Below are 18,162 nucleotides of genomic sequence, written 5' to 3'. Positions count from 1 at the left end.
TTTTTTTTTTTTTTTTTTTTACACTGATTGCTTTTACACCCATATAGGATGTAAAAGCAATCATTTCTCTTTCTCTCTGTCTGCATTCTTGCAGTCATTGAGAATTACTGAGTGAGCTGTGAGTGGTCACAGCTTGTCACATGGTACAAGGCTGTTGTGAATAGCCTTGTACCATGTGACCTCTGTGGTCATTCACAGATTTCACACAGATTAAGCAATGATGTCACAAGTGACATCTTGCTTACTACTTTGCATGTGATCACTGATTCGTCAATCAGTGATCACATGATCGGGACCTCGTACAGAGGTCCCGTCCGACGATCGGTGTTTCACTGTGTCCAGAGGACACAGCGGGCACCGGATTGCGGTGGTGCGCGCTCCCAGGGAGCGCGCACAGCTAGAAAAGGCGGGTGCCGTTTATGAGCAGCAACCCGACCCTGGACTGCCACCGCCCTGCCGTTTATAAACAGCAGGCGGACGGCAAGAGGTTAAGAAATAACAGTGGCTACTTGTAACAACATAGTTGTTTAAAACATTTAAATTATAAATTACTTTCTCCTAATGCCATGACAGCACACACAACATAGGTCAGAAACAGATGAGCACAAACTTATCTGCGTTTCACGGTGGTTTGCTGTAAGCAGGTTTGGTAGAGCACAAACACAATCATCATGTGTAAATGTCATTGCAAGGGAGCTGCCAGTCTTTCATTATTATGAATACAAACAGGAAAGGGATCTCTGCAGTGATTCACTCTGCACTAAGGTAATTCAGCCTGGGCTCATAAACCCGGTCTTCAAGACCCAGGTGTAGACCTTGGTGATATAAACCCCACCAAGGCATATTGACCAACGCTACATCCAGCATGATCCTCTGTTGTCTCTTGCTCCCCCACCCTTTATTTGGGGCATTTACTTTCCCATATGAATCCAATTCTGGTCTCTGGAAGTTTATTATAAATTGGATGAAAGTGGGTCTGTTATGCCTATTTGTTGGTTCCTCTATCTTCTGTAATGGACTTTTCTAGCAATGCAGCAGCTCACCTAGAGGAATTAGGCATGAGGGTATGCCTTCCTTTCTTGGATGATTTATTTGGGATCTTCTTAAATTTGTGTCTTCTTCTTTATTTCACAAGGTAGGGGCTAAATTCATATATAAAATCTAAGATGTTGCCTTTTTCTAATATCAGTCTTCATTAAATAAATGCTGTTTGTAGTCAATATTATTCAAATTCAATGGGAGAACAGAATAAAATAATATACAAAACATATTCTATCTTTCCAGGCAGCCGTTAAAGGCTATGTAAACACCTATTAACAAGAAAAAGTAGGTTTGGAAGGTTCACAAAACAGTTAATCCAGTACAAAAAAAATTAGATCTTTATGTCTAAACAGTGTAATTTCCACATAGAAAAAACATTTATGCCAAAAATCATACGAATGTTGCTACCACTTTGAGCCTAAGTTTGTGGGATTTGGGTCAGGATGTTTAAGAATGATTAGTCTTTAAGATGTCAAAGAAATCTTACCTTTTGACAAGGGAAACCCTTAAGCCCGAGTTCACACTGGTGTGGTGCAGGAAACGCAGCGATTCCTGTGCGCATAGCACACTGTGTTCTGCAATCTGCTGCAGGTGTCATTGGAAAGTTAACGACATCCCAAAAGCAGGTCACAGACGCAGAACATTTGTCTGAACCAGAACGCATGGATATAAGCACCCTTTCGATCTGGTTCCAGTGCCAATAAAAAAAGCTCCTTGCACCTTTTTGATATGATGCGATTTGAGCCATTCTAAATTAATGGAATCAAATCACACTGGACAGAATCCCATGTGATTTGTACAGGAATGCAATGCGGTTTCTGTGCGATTCACATGCTGTTCACAGTGTGAACCTAGGCTCAAGGACCCCATGAATATGAAAGCAGATGGTATTCTTGAAAGGAAAATTGCCTAATATTGATACCATGGCATTAGGAAATAACTGAATATTTGAATGCAACAACTAGAATAAGAGTTTTCTACGAATTTGCAAGACAATATCTTCCCATCCCCCTTTATCTAACAATATGAATAATCATTGCATTGCCTTCAAAGATATGGTGAAGAATTGTAGCAAAATCTCTTTGGTATGGCAAGATTGGATCTTTGTCTGAAACCATCTTAGAGGTATACTGGGCCCAAATTTAGGTTGTGTTGCATCTAGAGAGTATATTTTGGCTCCAAGCTGAATACAAACCTGTTAAAGCCACAAAAAAAAACCTTTTTAAAACACCTGTAAATTGCAGAAAACAATGACTAATATTCAGACTGAAAAACCTTTTTTTTTTTTTTGACCAGTTAAATACCTCCAACTATTTAAATCCTCAGATAATATCCAAAAAATACAGTATTTCATACAAAATTTTAACAGATTGATTACCCTATCTTTAAGCAAATACACAGCTGTCTTTCTCCACCTTGAATGTCTCCTTCATCAGGTCTAGAAAAAAGCATTAGGACATCTCCAATGGAATCAGATACCAATTTAATATACTAAAACTTGAGGCAAATTTCAGAATGTAAATACTAAACTATAACATTTCAGTTCTTCAATTGGGTAAAAACAAAAACATTATATAATAATAATAATTAATATATTGGATTCTGGGTAACATATGTACCAAATGACCAAAAGTTATCTGTATAACTTACATGAATTTGATTTGTACAATTGCTGAGCGATTAAAAATATATTTTTGGGGGGATGTGGGGGGGGGGGGGTGTTTTTTTCCCAATTGATGAACTGAAATGGTATTAAGTGTTTATGTCCTCATATTTGCCTGAAGAGGGAGAGAAGAGGAAGTGAAGGAAATTGAGAAAGGGAGGTAGGGGAGAGAAATTATTGTGGTAACAATGTAGTTGAATACAGGTGTTGGGAGAGAAGATGTGCAGAATGAGATTGGCAGTGGGAGATGGGAAAAGAATGGCTGTGACTGTGGTAGGGAATATCAAAAGTGGAGTGCTAGCTACTGGGTTTTGCTGGAACATCCCATAGGATCACATCAGATTTCATACAGTGGTTCAGCTCCCTTTAAAAATGACAAGACCCTAACTCGTAGCTGTTATTTCTGTGAGGCGTGTATCTGGGTTGGCTGTCTTAACTTGTAAAGAAATCTTTCTTGTGCTACATGAAAACAAGGTTGTTTTTAGACCCAAGGCCTCCTTTTTTTTTTTTTTCTTCGAAGACCACCCTATCACTATAACCAGGACATTGTCCTACCATTTCTCTGTCCTACTCCAAAACATCCTATAAATTTAACTTTCCATTGTCTAGATGTGTTCAATTCTCTCTCTTGGCTACAGTTCCCTTTCAACAATCTGACATTGTTTGTCTTTCCTGATGATCCCCATAAAGGGTACTCTGCTTCTTGTTCTACTATTATCCGATTTGACAAATCATTGAAGCCTATGATCTCAAGGGCAAGTTCCACCTTTACCTATCAAAGAGTAGCCTACCCGACCAATTAGTGCTCCTTGGACTTTTCTGTGTCAGGCATCTGTTTCTCACATAGGCAAAACTGCCAACTGGTCTTCAGTTTAACCTGTTTAGGTTTTACTAGGTGAATGTTCAGGCCTCACTTGACACCAGCTTTCTTTTTATAAGGCTGTTCAGGCAGTTCTTTAATCTCTGTTATATCCCTTAATGTACAATTAAGAAAATAAAATAATATAATCCTTTCCTTGGAGTTCATTAAGGGAAATATGTCCCTTTTCTTTGTTCCTAAGGCAGTATTAAACCCAAAAACAAAAACATAATATATTGCAGGGGTTTTAGTGGGCTGTCCGTATGGTTTTGTTTGCCAATATGCAGTCTTCTAAAGGCAACAGCATAACCCAATGTACCAGAATGTGTGTTTAACCACTTGCCGCCCTGCCACTGTAGAAATACGGCGGCAGGGCGGCACTGGCAGGCAAAACCACGTTTTAAAACGCGTGTTTTGTAAACGGGGCGCGCCGCCGCCCTATCTGTTCCGCCAATCACCGCCGCGGATGTCAGTCGCCGGGTCACAGCCGGTCTTTATTGGCTGTTTCCCGGCGATCGGCGGCAAACAGTGACAGACAGCACAGCTGCAGTAGCTGTGCTGTCTGTCACTTCCCTGACAGCTCGGGGACGAGCTGATCGAGAAAGAAGAGTTTCTCTCTCTCGATCAGCCTGTCCCTGTCCAGCACACACCCCCGCCCCCTAGTAAAACACTCCCCTCACTCAGATAACCCTTCCCTGCAAAATAAAGTTAACCCCTTCCTCCCCAGTGCTATTAGTACATTGTCAGTTTTTTTTTTTTGCACTGATCACTGTATTAGTGTTTTGGGGGATGTCAGTGACCCCAAGTCAGTACCCCCCAATGTCAGAATGTCCGCCGCAGTCCTGCCATAAGTCGCTGGTCGCTGCCATAAGTCACTGATCGCCGCCATAATTCGCTGATCGCCGCCATTATTAGTATAGAAAAAACTAAAAATCCCAATATCTTTCCCGCCATTTGTAAACGCTATAACTTTCAGGTAAGCCAATTAATTTACACGTATTGGGGTTTTTTTTTAGCAAAGACATGTCGCAGAATGCATTTTGGCAGAAATTTATGACTAAATTTGATTTTTGCATTTTTTTTTTTACTGGACATGTTTTATAGCAAAAAGTCCAAAATATTGTGGTTTTTTTATAGCACAAAAAATAAAAACCGCACAGGCAATCAAATACCACCAAAAGAAAGCTCAATTTGTGGGGAAAAAAAGGATGTAAATTTAATTTATGTACCATATTGCATGACCGCGCAATTGTCCGTTAAACTAGCGCAGTGCTGTATAGCAGAAAAATGGCGTAAATTGCAGTATTTATACCATAGTTTGTAGATGCTATAACTTCCACACAAAGCAATCAATATACACTTATTGGGATTTTTTTTACCAAAAACATGTAGCAGAATACATTTTGGCTTAAATTTATAACCAACTTTGAGTTTACTATATATTTTTTATAGCTGAAAGTAAAAAATATTGTTTTTCTTCAAAATTTTTGGCTTTTTTTGTTTATAGCTTGAAAAATAAAAAGCGCACAGGTGATCAAATTACACCGAAAGAAAGCTCTATTTGTGTGAAAAAAAGGACGTAAATTTTGTTTGGGTGCAGCATTGCATGACCGCGCAATTATCAGTTGAATTAGTGCAGCGCCGAGTAGCAAAAAGAGGCCTGGTCATTAAGGGGGGTAAATCCTCTGGAGGTCAAGTGGTTAAAGTGGTATTAAACCCCAGACCAAAAATGTATTATATTGCAGCTTCCCACTCATTAGCTGTGGCGAATGCATCAGTCTTCTTTTCTTTGGCTTTTTTCCCTCTGTTTTCATCTGGTGATCTAGCTGGTATCACACCTCCTGTATTCGTGAAACACCACTTTGCAGGAATGAGCACAGGACACAGCAGACAGCAGCATTGTCAGTCTGGGGTGATGGGAGTGTCAAAAGCATTACTAGATTTTAATACTATAACAAATTGAAGTCAAATTTCAGTTAACACTATATAATCAGTTACACCGAACGTTTTTTTACTTTTGGGATAAAGGTTTTACATGAATAAATAAATGCTGATCATTTTAATCTCCCCCGTCAGTTGAAATGGATTGTCACATCCTTGTAAACTGATACATTCTGCTGGAGAGCTTGAATTTATGGAAAAACAGCAAAGTTCCTGTCTGAATTACCAGATGAAAATAGAAGAAAGCAAGCCTAAAAAAGGAAAGTAAAGCAGCCATCACATTTAAGAATTGATAAGCTGCAATATAATAAATGTTTTCTTTTGGGTTTATTTCTGCTTCATTGTACTGCAGGAAAAGTTTTACATTAAGTCAAAAATATACTTTTATTAAACTATTTAAAGTATTTTCAAATGAATAATGCCCAAAGTTACAAATAACTCATTTTGCTACACTTGTGCTATAATATTCCTTTTATAGCTAAGTGAATTATTTTCCCTTTAATGGAATGACATTCTTTGTGTGAAAAGTTAAAAAAAAAAAAAAAATGACTCACAAAGTATGTTTTCCTATCCTGACCTTTCATGAAGTCTTGTTAATTCAGTCATCCATCTGTTTTCATCTCAAAAGCCAATATTACCCAGAAGAGAGTCGTTAATGTAAGCTTTCTGCTACAAAACCTCACTTCAGGGGATCACTGCTTGTTTTGATTTGTTACAACTCAGAATTCCTTTAATTAATATTATCCTAACATTCTTTATTAGATAGCGTTTGCTTCAGATGTAAGCCTGAGAAAATGCTTACTAACCAAAAGCCAATATTAATATTCAGGATATATTTATATAAAAGGAAACCTTTAATCAACTAAAATTAGGGAAAGGCTGGTCTTTTGCAACTTAAGTTGCTGTCTTCTACCCTTGCCTCTTCCCTGATGGTACCACAGTAGCCATGTGTCAGGCCCAATCTTCCACATATAAAAGCACACATGCACACTCCACCCTCAATGCTGTGTCTAGCTCAACATGCACTGGCAAGGTAGGAGCAAAAACTTTATGGTGCCTTTTGTAGGTCCTATTTATGAAATTAGAGGAACTGAGCTCTGAAAGCAGAATGCAGAAAGACTAGTCACCAGTTGTGTCTGTGGTCTTCTTGCAGTTTGTATTTGACCATTGCTGACTTTGCCTTTTTCTTCACTGGTTTCTATGTGTGGGCAGCCATCTTGATAGAGATGGGACTTTACTTCTTTATGTCAGAGCCTTCAGCAAGGAGAGCTATGAACATCACAGTAATGACATCTTCAAATATCTTGAGACTAGCAGTCAATGACAGCAGTGCCTGAGATCTCACACTGTAGATATTCAGCTATGAGGCTTTAGGTATAGGAGTGTCTAGGCACCCTCACAAGTGCAGTACTATTTTGCACTAAGAATTCCAGACAATGGATGGCAGTGTGCTTACAGTGAAGCACAAACACACCTCCCCCAGTAAAACACTCCCAGCACACAGTTAACCCTTTGATCGCGTCTCATGTTAACCCCTTCCTGCACAGTGTCATTAGTACAGTGTCAGTGCTTTTTTTTTTTTGCACTGATCATTGTATTGGTGTCACTGGGGATGTCAGTGACACCAAGACAGTTCCCCCCAGTGTCAGAATTCCCACCGCAGTCCCGTTATAAGTTACTGATCGCCGCGATTGTCAGTTAAAGTAACGCAGCGCTGTAACGCAAAAAATGGCCTGGTTAGGAAGGTAGGTAAATACTCAGAAGGGCAAGTGGGTAAACAAATAGGGGTTCCTTAAAATGTTCAGATGAGCCTTTCTCAGCCTTTACCTTGGAGTAGTCCTTAAAGAAATAAAGGTTTGAGATTTTTGGGGAGCTGACACATTAGTGTGATCAGTGAGCTGTACAGGTCAGCTAATCTCATCTTGAATGTACGGTCAAACTGCAGGTCAAGTTATCAGACTCTTCTCTTTTAAATTGTCAACCTGGGACAAACAGCTTGTGCTCTCAAATAAGCATCACCGTGAACATTGCAAAGACAGTGGAATAAATATACAGGTTTGTGAGGGCGCAAAAAAAGTCCAATAAGCATGTGCCCAGTGAAAAAATGCCTGTGCAGATCAGTACTTCAAAGTTGCTATAACCACAATGAAGAGACAGAAGCTGCTTACCAGAAATACATGACCTCTACCAACCGAGGTCATGTACACTTGCATATACTGAAGTTTCCCAAGGATGGAGATGGATAGCTTTGCATGGATCACAACTCAGACTTCGATCAGCTCAACAATGAAATGAGGGCAGCAGGAGACATGAGAGAAACAAAACAGACCATATAGTATAGCACTGTATATAACTCCTGCATTTATTCAATATAGCATGTACTCTTTGTTTCTCTCCTCACATCTCCTGCTGCCCTTATTTCATTGTCATGATCATAGTTTTTGTTGTGATCCCTCCCAATCTGGGCATCTCCATCTTGTGTTTTTTTTTCCAACAGATTTATTACCTTGTATTCAGGTATATTTGAGTGCAGTTTCCCCATCACTTTTATTTATTTGTGGTGTATTTCACTGAGCACAGAGTTTCACAGTATTTAAGTTATCAGACTGAGCAGAAGACTCAAAGGGCCGCTCACCCAGTCATACATTATGTTGAAAAGGAAGGAAAATGATGCTCAGTTTCATCCAGCAGTATATCCAGGGGCTTACAGTAAGACTTCAGGCTTGATGATATCTGACCTCACTTCTATTTTTCCTTTTTAATGCACTCAGAAAAATCTCGGGGAAGGGCACTGGTCTATTTCCCTTCTGGACTGAAGGAGTTCCCCAGGGATAGACCACTACGGACTTTGCTGTGCTTGCATAGTTATGTCATGGATGTGCTGACACACTATGTGCGCAGTGACCAACATGAAGGGGGTTCTGTTTGAGGAGAAGCTAGGGCCTCCCACCTTTTTGCTTCCTCCTTATGTTTCTGGTTGGGGTCGAGAGCATGGTTTGCGGACAGTTCCCTGGCAGTGTGTAGAATACAAGCGCTGATTGGATGCCGTTTTGCCAACAATGCCCATTTTATATAAGCCGGTCATTAGACCAGCTGCTGTTGGACAGGCTGCTGTACACAGGGGTCGAATGTTGGTCAGTTTCGGTTGAACCGACTGATATTTGTCCTGTGTGTACCAGCCCTTACTCTACTATAGGTTGTGCATGCAGAGTAACAAATGACACCATAAAACAAGTCATGATCAATGCACATCTTATGTAGGTGAAAAATAAGGTACATGTGGGAATGATTACCATGCCTTTAATAAAAGCTGCACTTTGTTTTGATATTTCAATATCCATGTAAAATATTTAGCACCTTTTAGATGCCAAATGGCTGTGATTTGTAGTAAAATGTCATTTTTCAGTATTCATGGAGCCATTCTTATATTTGTAAGTTTACCACAAACAAGGCACAATGGACTCAGACAACTTGAATCGCCAGTTCACATTAAACCCATGGTTAATAATTTTTCATTCTAAAGACATACTTTTTTGTCTAATGTACTAGTGCACAGAAACAACTAAAAAGATTTTCATTCTTTCTCACTAGCCTTATCAGTGTTTTCTATAAACAGAGGCCTAGGATCCTCCTTTTTATATCTCACACCTCCTTTTTCATAGAACATCACATTGGACCACGAGCCATGCTGTTAGAACACATACACCAATAAAATATAAAACACAATGGAATACTGCTGTAAATATCTGAATGACAATATCAAGAATAACACTTTGTATTGTTGCACAGTGTAAAATTCAATCTGCGGTGCAGAACCCAGTTTGTGTTAGTACACTAGATGGTGCAATAGATGTAATGAACTTGCTCTGCAGATACACAGCTATGAGGGTTATGGCACAAGAAGTGCACTGCTATTTTTCAGGACATTTTTCAGGGTACGGCATAGGCACATTTAACTTTTCTCAATGATTCCTATAAGATAGAAAAACTGCCCTTTTTGATCTCAGGTCCACTTTAGAGGGGAACTGTAGCTATTAAGTCATATTATATTTAAAGAAATTCACTTTATTATAAAATGGAGTCAACACGCTTGTATGAATTTCAACATGACATCAAAACCTGTGAAACCAAAGGTAAACTTATACTTTTTAACAGTGTTATTGGTTCATACATTCATAGGGTGAAGGGTTTAGCACAAGCTGATAGCTGCATCTGTGCCTTGATCTCTTCTGTATAGAATGAAAACTGAAGCGACAATGATTTTGCCTGTTCCGGTTTCAGAGGCATCATTCACTCGCTCATGCAGATGCTTTGGAGGGCAGGGGAGATGCTGGGGTATTTTAGACCCCCAATGTCTCTATAAAGAGTATCTGTCACTTGCCTAATTATGTCACGAAAGTTTGCTAACCCCTTGTGATAGCAAAAAAGTTAAGTCAAAGAAAAAAAGTAACAAAAATTATTATAAATTGTATTGAAAACCAAAAAAAATTACCTGTATACACCCACAAATGTGAACTTTGCCGAGGGTGCACAAGTGTATGTAAACCGCAGCCGCACCACACATATGAGGTATCACCATGAACGTTAGAGTTAAAGCAAAAATTCTCACACCAGAACTCTTGGTTAACTCTAAACTGAGTAGTAAAGGCTGTTAAAGTGTCACCTATGGAGATTTTTGGGTACCATTGTTTTTCCCAATATCACAGACACGCAGTTTCAAGACTTAGCACGTTTGGTATCTACTCAATTTCCTCAATCCCATCTTTTATATTTTACCAAAAATCTGAGGATTATATTTTGCTTCTGTGCACTAAAATTATTATTTTTATTTTTGTTTCCTAAAAATACGCTTTTGATAAACACGTGCTAATATCAAAAATGTTTTAAAAATTGCTACTACTATCTTTTTATTATAAGGCCTCTGCTTTCAGAAAATACAGTTAGGTCCATATACATTTGGGCACAATTTTCATACTTTTGGCTCTGTATGCCACCAGAGTAAATTAAAATGAAAAAATTCAAATTAATTTGAAGTGCAGACTTTCAGCTTTAATTCAAGGGGTTGAACATAAATATCAAGTACAAATTTTAGGAACTGCAACCATTTTTATACACAGTCTCTCCATTTTCAGGGTCTCAAATGTAATTGGACAAATGAATATAATCATAAATAAAATGTAAATTTTTAATATTTTGCTGAGAATCCTTTACTGGCAATGACTACCTGAAGTCTGGAACCCATGGACATTACCAAAGACTGGTTTTCCTCCTTTCTGATGCTTTGCCAGGCTCTAACTGCAGCTGTCTTCAGTTGTTCTTTGTGGGTATTTCTGCCTTTAGTTTTGCCTTCAGCAAGTGAAAGGCATGCTCAATTGGGTTGAGATTAGGTGATTGACTCGGCCATTGCAGAATATTCCACTTCTTTTCCCTCAAAAGCTCCTTGGGTTGCTTTTGAAATGTGTTTTGGATCATTGTCCATCTGTACTGTGAATCTCTGTCCAATCTTGCTGCATTCGGCTGTATCTGGGCTGACAGTATATCTATAAACACTGCAGAATTCATCCGGCTGCTTCTGTCTTCTGTCACATTATCAGTAAACACCAATGACCCAGTGCCACTGGAAGCCATGTATGCCCATGTCATCACTCTGCCTCCACCATGTTTTACAGATGATGTTGTGTGCTTTGAATCATGAGCTGTCCCAAGCTTTCTCCACACTTTTTTCTTCCTGTCATTCTGGTACAGATTAATCATAGTTTCATCCATCCAAAGAATGCTTTTCCAGAACTGGTCTGGCTTTTTTAGATTTTTTTTTTGGCAGAGTCTAATCTGGCTTTTCTATTCTTCAGACTTATGAATGGTTTTAGCTTGTGGTGAACCCTCTGTATTGGCTCTCATGAAGTCTTCTCTTGATTGTTGATTTTGACAATGATATGCCCACCTCCTGGAGAGTGTCCTTCACTTGTCTGAATGTTTTGAATGGGTTTTTCTGTACTATAGAGGATCCCACGATCATCCACCACTGTTGTCCTTTGTGGAATTCCATGCCTTTTTATGTTGCTGAGCTCACCAGTGCATTCTTCTTTCCTCAGAATGTACCAAACTGTTGATTTGGCCACTCCTAATGTTGCTACTATCTCTCTGATGGATTTGTTTAGTTTTTGAAGCCTTACAAGGGCCTTTTTCACTTGCATGGACAGCTCCTTTGAACCCATGATGTATGTTCACAGCAATATATTCCAAATGTAAATACACTTAGAATCAACTCCAGACCTTTTACCTGCTTAATTGATAAAGACATAACAGTGGAGTAGCCCACACCTGGCCATAAAACAGCTTTTGATTCAATTGTCCAGTTACTTTTGGTCCCTTGAAAAAGGGGGATGGCTATTCTTAAGAGCTGTAATTCCTAAACCCTTCCTCCAATTTGGATGTACATACCCTAAAATTAAACCTGAGAGTGTGCACTTTCAGAACATATCCATTATATAACTATAGTTTGAATATGTTTTGGTAAATACCTGAAAAACTAAAATTGTGCCTGTTTCCAAATATATATGGACCTAACTGTATATACTGTTCTAGGGGTTTTAAGTAATTTTATGGACAAAAATATAGATTTTTGCAAAGAAATGAAAAGTGGTTAAAAAATGGGATAGGTCTCTTTTTCAGTGTAAACAAATGACATATTAAACTTTTAAATATGCAAGGTAGAACCCCTGAGAACTTCTCCTTGAGCTGTGGTTGAAAAAACCCTGGTTTAGACATTAGCCATTTCTGGTTGAGGTTTTGAGGCCTCTGAGTAAACTGAAGTATATAAGTTGTTTTTTTTTGTTTTTTTTTGTTTAACCAACAGTAATACATATTTTGTCATTTTAATTGTGACTGTCATCTGAGAAGAGTTTTGAGAGCAAAAGTTTTTATATTTATTTGTATTTTTTTCTTTCAGAGATACCAGATATTGTGAATTCAAAACATCTAAAAACTTTTAGGTATGTTTATAGTTTTTGTTCTGTGCAGCTGTGTTTTACTATCTGTCAGTGCCTGATGGGGTGATTTTATCCTTTTTGCTAAATTACTTCAATTCTACAATGAATCCCCATGAAAGCAGGCGCATTACTTTACCTGCACAGTGAAAGTGCTGCCTTCCCTGGGCAATATCAGGGGCTTGGAGCCACTTATTTCTGTTAGCTGGAGGGGAAGTGGTACCAGTCTTCCCAAAAGCACTCTCCACTGACTTTAACCAGATACATGTTCCTTCTTCACATTTTCTCCCCTGTGCACACAATCTTCTCTGAATTCTTCCACATTCGTATGGTTCCTCTCTGTTCAGTCTTTTCAATTCTTATGGTCCCCCTCTACTCATCTTTCCTGATTCATAATATCCCTCTACACTGCTCCCCTAAACACATGAACCCCTATACTTCTCTTTAGTGCTCACGATACAGCTCCTCTGCTGACTTCTCTTTAGTAATTCTTTATCTGCCATTCCTTAATCCCCCTTGATATTTCAGCTTTGCTTTACAGTATCAGACACCCCAGTGTAGCACTACTTCAGATTGACTATTCACGTTACATGCCTTACCACACATGCTGCCAAGTAAATTCACCCCAAATCTTTACAATGACCCGATTGAGAAGCCCAAAATCAATGTAGTCATATGCATAATTTTTGTAGCATATGGCTACAGGTTTGAGTCACAAACCCAGCAGATTTATTTGAGGAACTTCTGTTATTGGGTATCTACCATAATATATTAGCTGAATAAATGTAACACTACTGTTTTTCCAAATTCTATAAATCTAAAATATAATGCGACCTGTAATAAACTAGGGTTAGCATTTTTTTTTTCATTTTGCTGTTACAGTACAGACCATTCATGTAACCATATGCGATTTAATGAACATTCCCAATGCAGTGATTCACCTTTCGAAATTGTGTGTCATGCACAGATGGCATATGTGTCACTCTTGTCCTTCACAATATGACAGAGACATGGTAAAAGAGGAAAATGTTACATTTGTTCTATGATGATATTACAATGGTGGAAATATATACATCTTCGTGTCCCTGTTTGTAAAGTCAGTATCTCTTCCTTCAGCCTTGTAAATGCATTCATTTATTGTTGGGTAAACTGGGATAAGGCATAATTTGACTCCTCATTTAGTCAAGTACATTGATAACACCCACAGCTCACTAACTGGATTGTTGATCCTTGAAAGGGGTATACAAAGAGGGGAAGTCAGCAATACCTTGCTTGTTAATGTTGATTATTTCTAAACCATGAAGCAAGCAGGAGTCCTGATATTTTACCAATTAAAGAATACTGAAACATAGAAATGTTTTTTGTTCTCTTTTGGACTTTCAAATTATAAACACACAAGACTTCTGCCATGAAATTATTCTTTCACTTGCAAACTGAGGTCATTAGGGCATATTGCTGTAAAACTGACATTTAAAATATGGAATGCCATTTCATCCTATTACGTAATTAGTTGAAGCATTCATTAGTTTTATTTGTAAAATATGGCATTTTCATGTTGTGGTGGTCTTGTTGGCTAAGCTAATAACCATTATCCGTTGATTGACCACATTTTATGATTCTTCTGAGATCATAGATTAGCAGTGTTTGTTCTTGAACTTTCAAATCCTGCTTTTGATTGTAAATTATTACAATGTTTTGACAATTTTGGAAAGCAGTTTTTAAGTCTAAAATGTCAATTTCAGTGAAGTTTGATTTAAGTGATAACTGTGCCACTCCTGAAACTTTTCAAAGCAGGAGCTGTAGATTCTCCTGTCATCTCTAGCCCAACCCTTTGGCCTTCTGTATTGTCCTCTGCTGTTGCTTGCTATGATACTGCAGTCAAGGAATAGGTAAATGCCTTGAACTGAGACTTTGCACAGTTGTATTATTAGCTGGGTAGCATTAGTGGTTCATTTTGGTTTGTCTTGATGCCTTAGGTACCAGACATTAGTTGCTGGTGATAATTCTTCCTTTACTTGTCTGGCAACATTAAGGACTTGTGCAGATGTGTTTTTGTTTGCTTTAAATAAGTTTTGAAATGCAATGCAATTCTATGCAGATGAAAAACCCACTCAAAGTATGTTAATGCAGGTTAGAATGCATCAATGAATTCTGAATGATATCAGAACTGTCTCAAACTGAGGACACAAAAGCACAAAGCATGTTGGCACATGCTCTAAAACTCAAATGGGTTGCTGTTGGTTACTCTTTGAGATGGTCTTTCACTTATCAGATTGGCTGTTTGTTTACCTGGTTACACACAGTGTTACAGATTTTATCTGACTAATCTTCTGGCTTTACTGATAGCTTTGTATTGTGTGGGTATGTATTTAAATGCAATGGTTTCTGGCAAAACTTGTTGATCTGACAAATCAAATAAAAAAAAAATATAGAACATACTGCTTATGGACAGCTTAATATTTGTACTCAACCTGAACTTTACTTTTCTTAGTCTTGTCCAACTAAGTAAAAAATTACCTTTTTATTTCCAGCACACAAGGTACATTTCAGTAATGGAGATACATTTTACAGCTTATTATTTGTACTCAACCTGAACTTTACTTTTCTAAGTCTTGTCTAACTAAGACAGTAAAAAATTACCCTTTTATTTCCAGTACACAAGGTACTTTTCAGTAATGGAGATACATGTTACGTACTTGTGCTTTACATGATTTATAAATTACTGTGCTGCTTTAGCCTCTTGTACAGTTGTATGCACTGAAGGTATGTTTGATTGATGAACAATCTTCTAGAATTCCTCAGGGCAGCTCTGTGCGATTCTGATAAATTAACACTTTTTTTTTTCTCCCCTTCCCTATTGTTCCCTTTCATTGCACTTTTCAGAGAATGGGATTTGGATCTAAAGAAGCTGCCAAATATTAAAATGCGCAAATTTTCTGTCAGTGATTCACTTCCTAAAAGTGAGAAAGATCTTTCAGCCAACGACGATAAAGAGGAAGAAAACTGGAAAATGGAGACAAATCTTTTCTCGAGTCAGACAGCGGAAGCGAGTGAAGTGTGCCGAGAGACTATTCAAATATGAAAATGGCAAAACTACAAAGAAACAGCTTAGAAAGCAATATCTTCCAAACTGTGCATGCAAAATGTAGATTGTTATTTGTAATTTGTCACATCTTGCATAACTGTTATTAACAGAATTTCATATACCTAATGTTTGCAAGATCTTTTGGTGTTATTAACCCAGATTGGTGGGAGCTCTTTATACAAGGCCCAAGAGGGAAAATAATTTTTCTGGTATTCCATGGAATACAGCTCTATATGTCTCAAGTGAGATGATTAACTGAAGAGTGAGCATATTTCAATAAGCGCTAGGCGCACTTGATGTGCTACAGATAATTGCTATCTTGAACTAAAGACTGTGCATGAATTTTAAACATTTTTCTTCTGAATATAAATCTGTATATTTAACTAGGCATTTTGTCTTCTATTTGAAGGTGTATATTTTATTGTCAACAAGACTAGTATCACTGTTGAAACACAAACACTGGACAGGACTTCTTACATTTGGGACTTTATAATCTGTAGTCTCAGACAGTCTATTTGCCCAATTTACTTAAATAAAAAGTACAAATGTTTGCTGATGCAAAAATAAAAAGTTTGCTCAACTTGCATTTTATTCAAAAACATTTTTCATGGACCAGTATGATGTAAAGTTTCCCATGCTTCTCTGCTGATTTTTTTTTTTTTTGGGTGAACTGTTCACCTTGCAGACTGAGGTGTGTTCCCTTTCATGTGCTCAGACATTAAAACGCACAGTGTGTTCCTGGAGTGTGCATACTAGCTATTGATGGAGTAGGCATGACGTTTGTGAGGAGCCATTATACCTATGGGGTTATCTATAATTATTGACCAAATTAAACACAATAATATAAAGTAGAATACAATCTAGAACACTATAGACCAAGAAACAAGGTTTTAACCCTTTTGCTGCTATGTTTGCATTTTTCCTTTGCACGTATGTTTAAAAGATAATTTTAGGCCTGAAGATTACATAAAACCCCCAAAACATTATATATTTTAATAAAGCAGCCACCCTAGAGAATAAAATAGTGATAGTTTTATGTCACACGATAGTACTGCAAAAGTCTGGGAAATGTAAGATTTCAGTAAAAAATACACAAACGATAATTTGAGGGCACACAAAGCAATACATTACCCATTTTTTTGGAAAAATTTAAAAGATGAGGTTGCACTGAGTACATAGCTATCCAGTATGTCAAACTTTACATTTGCATGTGCCCATGAAATGGCGACAAACTTCAGTACCCTATATTTTCCAAGGTAAAGCGTTAAAAATCCCCTATAGGTCAATAGTTTAGCATTACAGAGGAGGTCTAGTGCCAGAAATATTGCTCTCACTCCAGCATACACAGCGATGGGTAACATGTATTGCAGTCAACGTTTTTCATGTGTAGGCACCCCCCCCCCGACGTGTCTATACATTCAAATGTGCGTATATGTAGGGGTTGGGGGGCTTCAAAAATTTTGGAGGAAATTTTTTTCGGTGCTTGGGTGTGACTTTAATTTTGTACAATTTAGAAAAAATGATGAGACATCTGGGGTTTCTGGATGTCTCCCTTGTGCTTCACTGAATGTAATGCAGTGCCAATCACTCTGCATCACATTCTTTCCTGGGCATACTGGCTGGGGACACTGACAGGGGGATACATGGCGGGAGCGTGGGTGTGTGGAAGCAATTGGGCAGCAGCGCAGTCGCCAGAATGTTTCCTTCTGACAGGCAGAACTCGGTCCGTGCAACGTACAGACCTGGCGGCTAAGCCATTAAAACTTAAGTCCAGCCTTACTTTCAGTCTTGCTTAGATGTAAGGCTTCTTTCCAGTGCTAAAATTGCTTATTCTGATTTCACTACACGCTGAGGATGCAGCTCTGCATAAAAACCAATCAGCTTCCAGGTTTCATTGACAAAGTTCAATTGGACAAGCTGAAGTACGAAGCTGATTGGCTATCTTGCACAGCTGCACCAGATTCAGAGTGCACCAATATTTGCAAATCTCCCCCTGTGAGTTTCTTGCAGTGCAAGGGAACTTGGAAGCACCCACAAGTCAAATAGAGCCTGCATCATTTCTGGGCTGGAGGATGTTCAGCATCATCTAGCGCTTTCCTGCTTAGCCTGTCTGTATGTGGTTTGTCCTTTTCATACATTTTATAGATTTCATTTTTAATTAGAGGGTCTGCATCACATGTCGGTAATTACCCATCGTGGTCTGCATGAAAGTACAGTCCGCCTAGGAATGTCCACTCCTCCAGACTGATATTCACCCATCAAGGGATTTTGATACTTGCATCACTTCCCCCAGGAGCCAGCCCACTTTTTGCATCGGGGCATAGGGCTTTTTGAAGGAGTGCGGAGTCCTGTAATGTTTTTGGAAAACTATGTACAACACCCTGCTAGCCCCTTCCACCAGCCAAGATTTGCTTGCAGTCCTTAGGAATGCACAGGGACACAGCAGTGACATCACTGGGTCTAAAATAAGGTATTTAATAAAAATGGAAAGGTTTCATAAAAAAAATAACCTAATTAATGGAGAAAGGAGACAGCAGGTAACATAACATATAACCAGATTAAAACTTCAGCTTTAAATTGAAATCAT

At 38.4% G+C, this 18,162-nt stretch overlaps 1 protein-coding gene across 1 annotated transcript in view; it reads left to right on the top strand.

Moving 5' to 3' along the window:
• The window catches only part of TMA16 (translation machinery associated 16 homolog), an 80,927-nt gene extending 64,768 nt beyond the window's left edge, over nt 1-16,159 (top strand). Inside the window, 3 exon segments of the mRNA XM_089670365.1 lie at nt 12,454-12,496; nt 15,374-15,492; nt 15,495-16,159. Coding sequence (XP_089526491.1) covers nt 12,454-12,496; nt 15,374-15,492; nt 15,495-15,544 — 212 coding nt within the window. The 3' untranslated portion in view covers nt 15,545-16,159.
• The last annotated feature ends 2,003 nt before the right edge of the window (nt 16,160-18,162 follow it).

This window comes from Staurois parvus, unplaced genomic scaffold (genome assembly GCF_062004578.1).
Source record: "Staurois parvus isolate SC_StPar_1 unplaced genomic scaffold, SC_StPar_1.0 ptg000090l, whole genome shotgun sequence".
Lineage (NCBI taxonomy): Eukaryota > Metazoa > Chordata > Amphibia > Anura > Ranidae > Staurois > Staurois parvus.
Note: the sequence above shows the minus strand (reverse complement) of the source record. Positions and strands in the feature narration are given on the sequence as shown.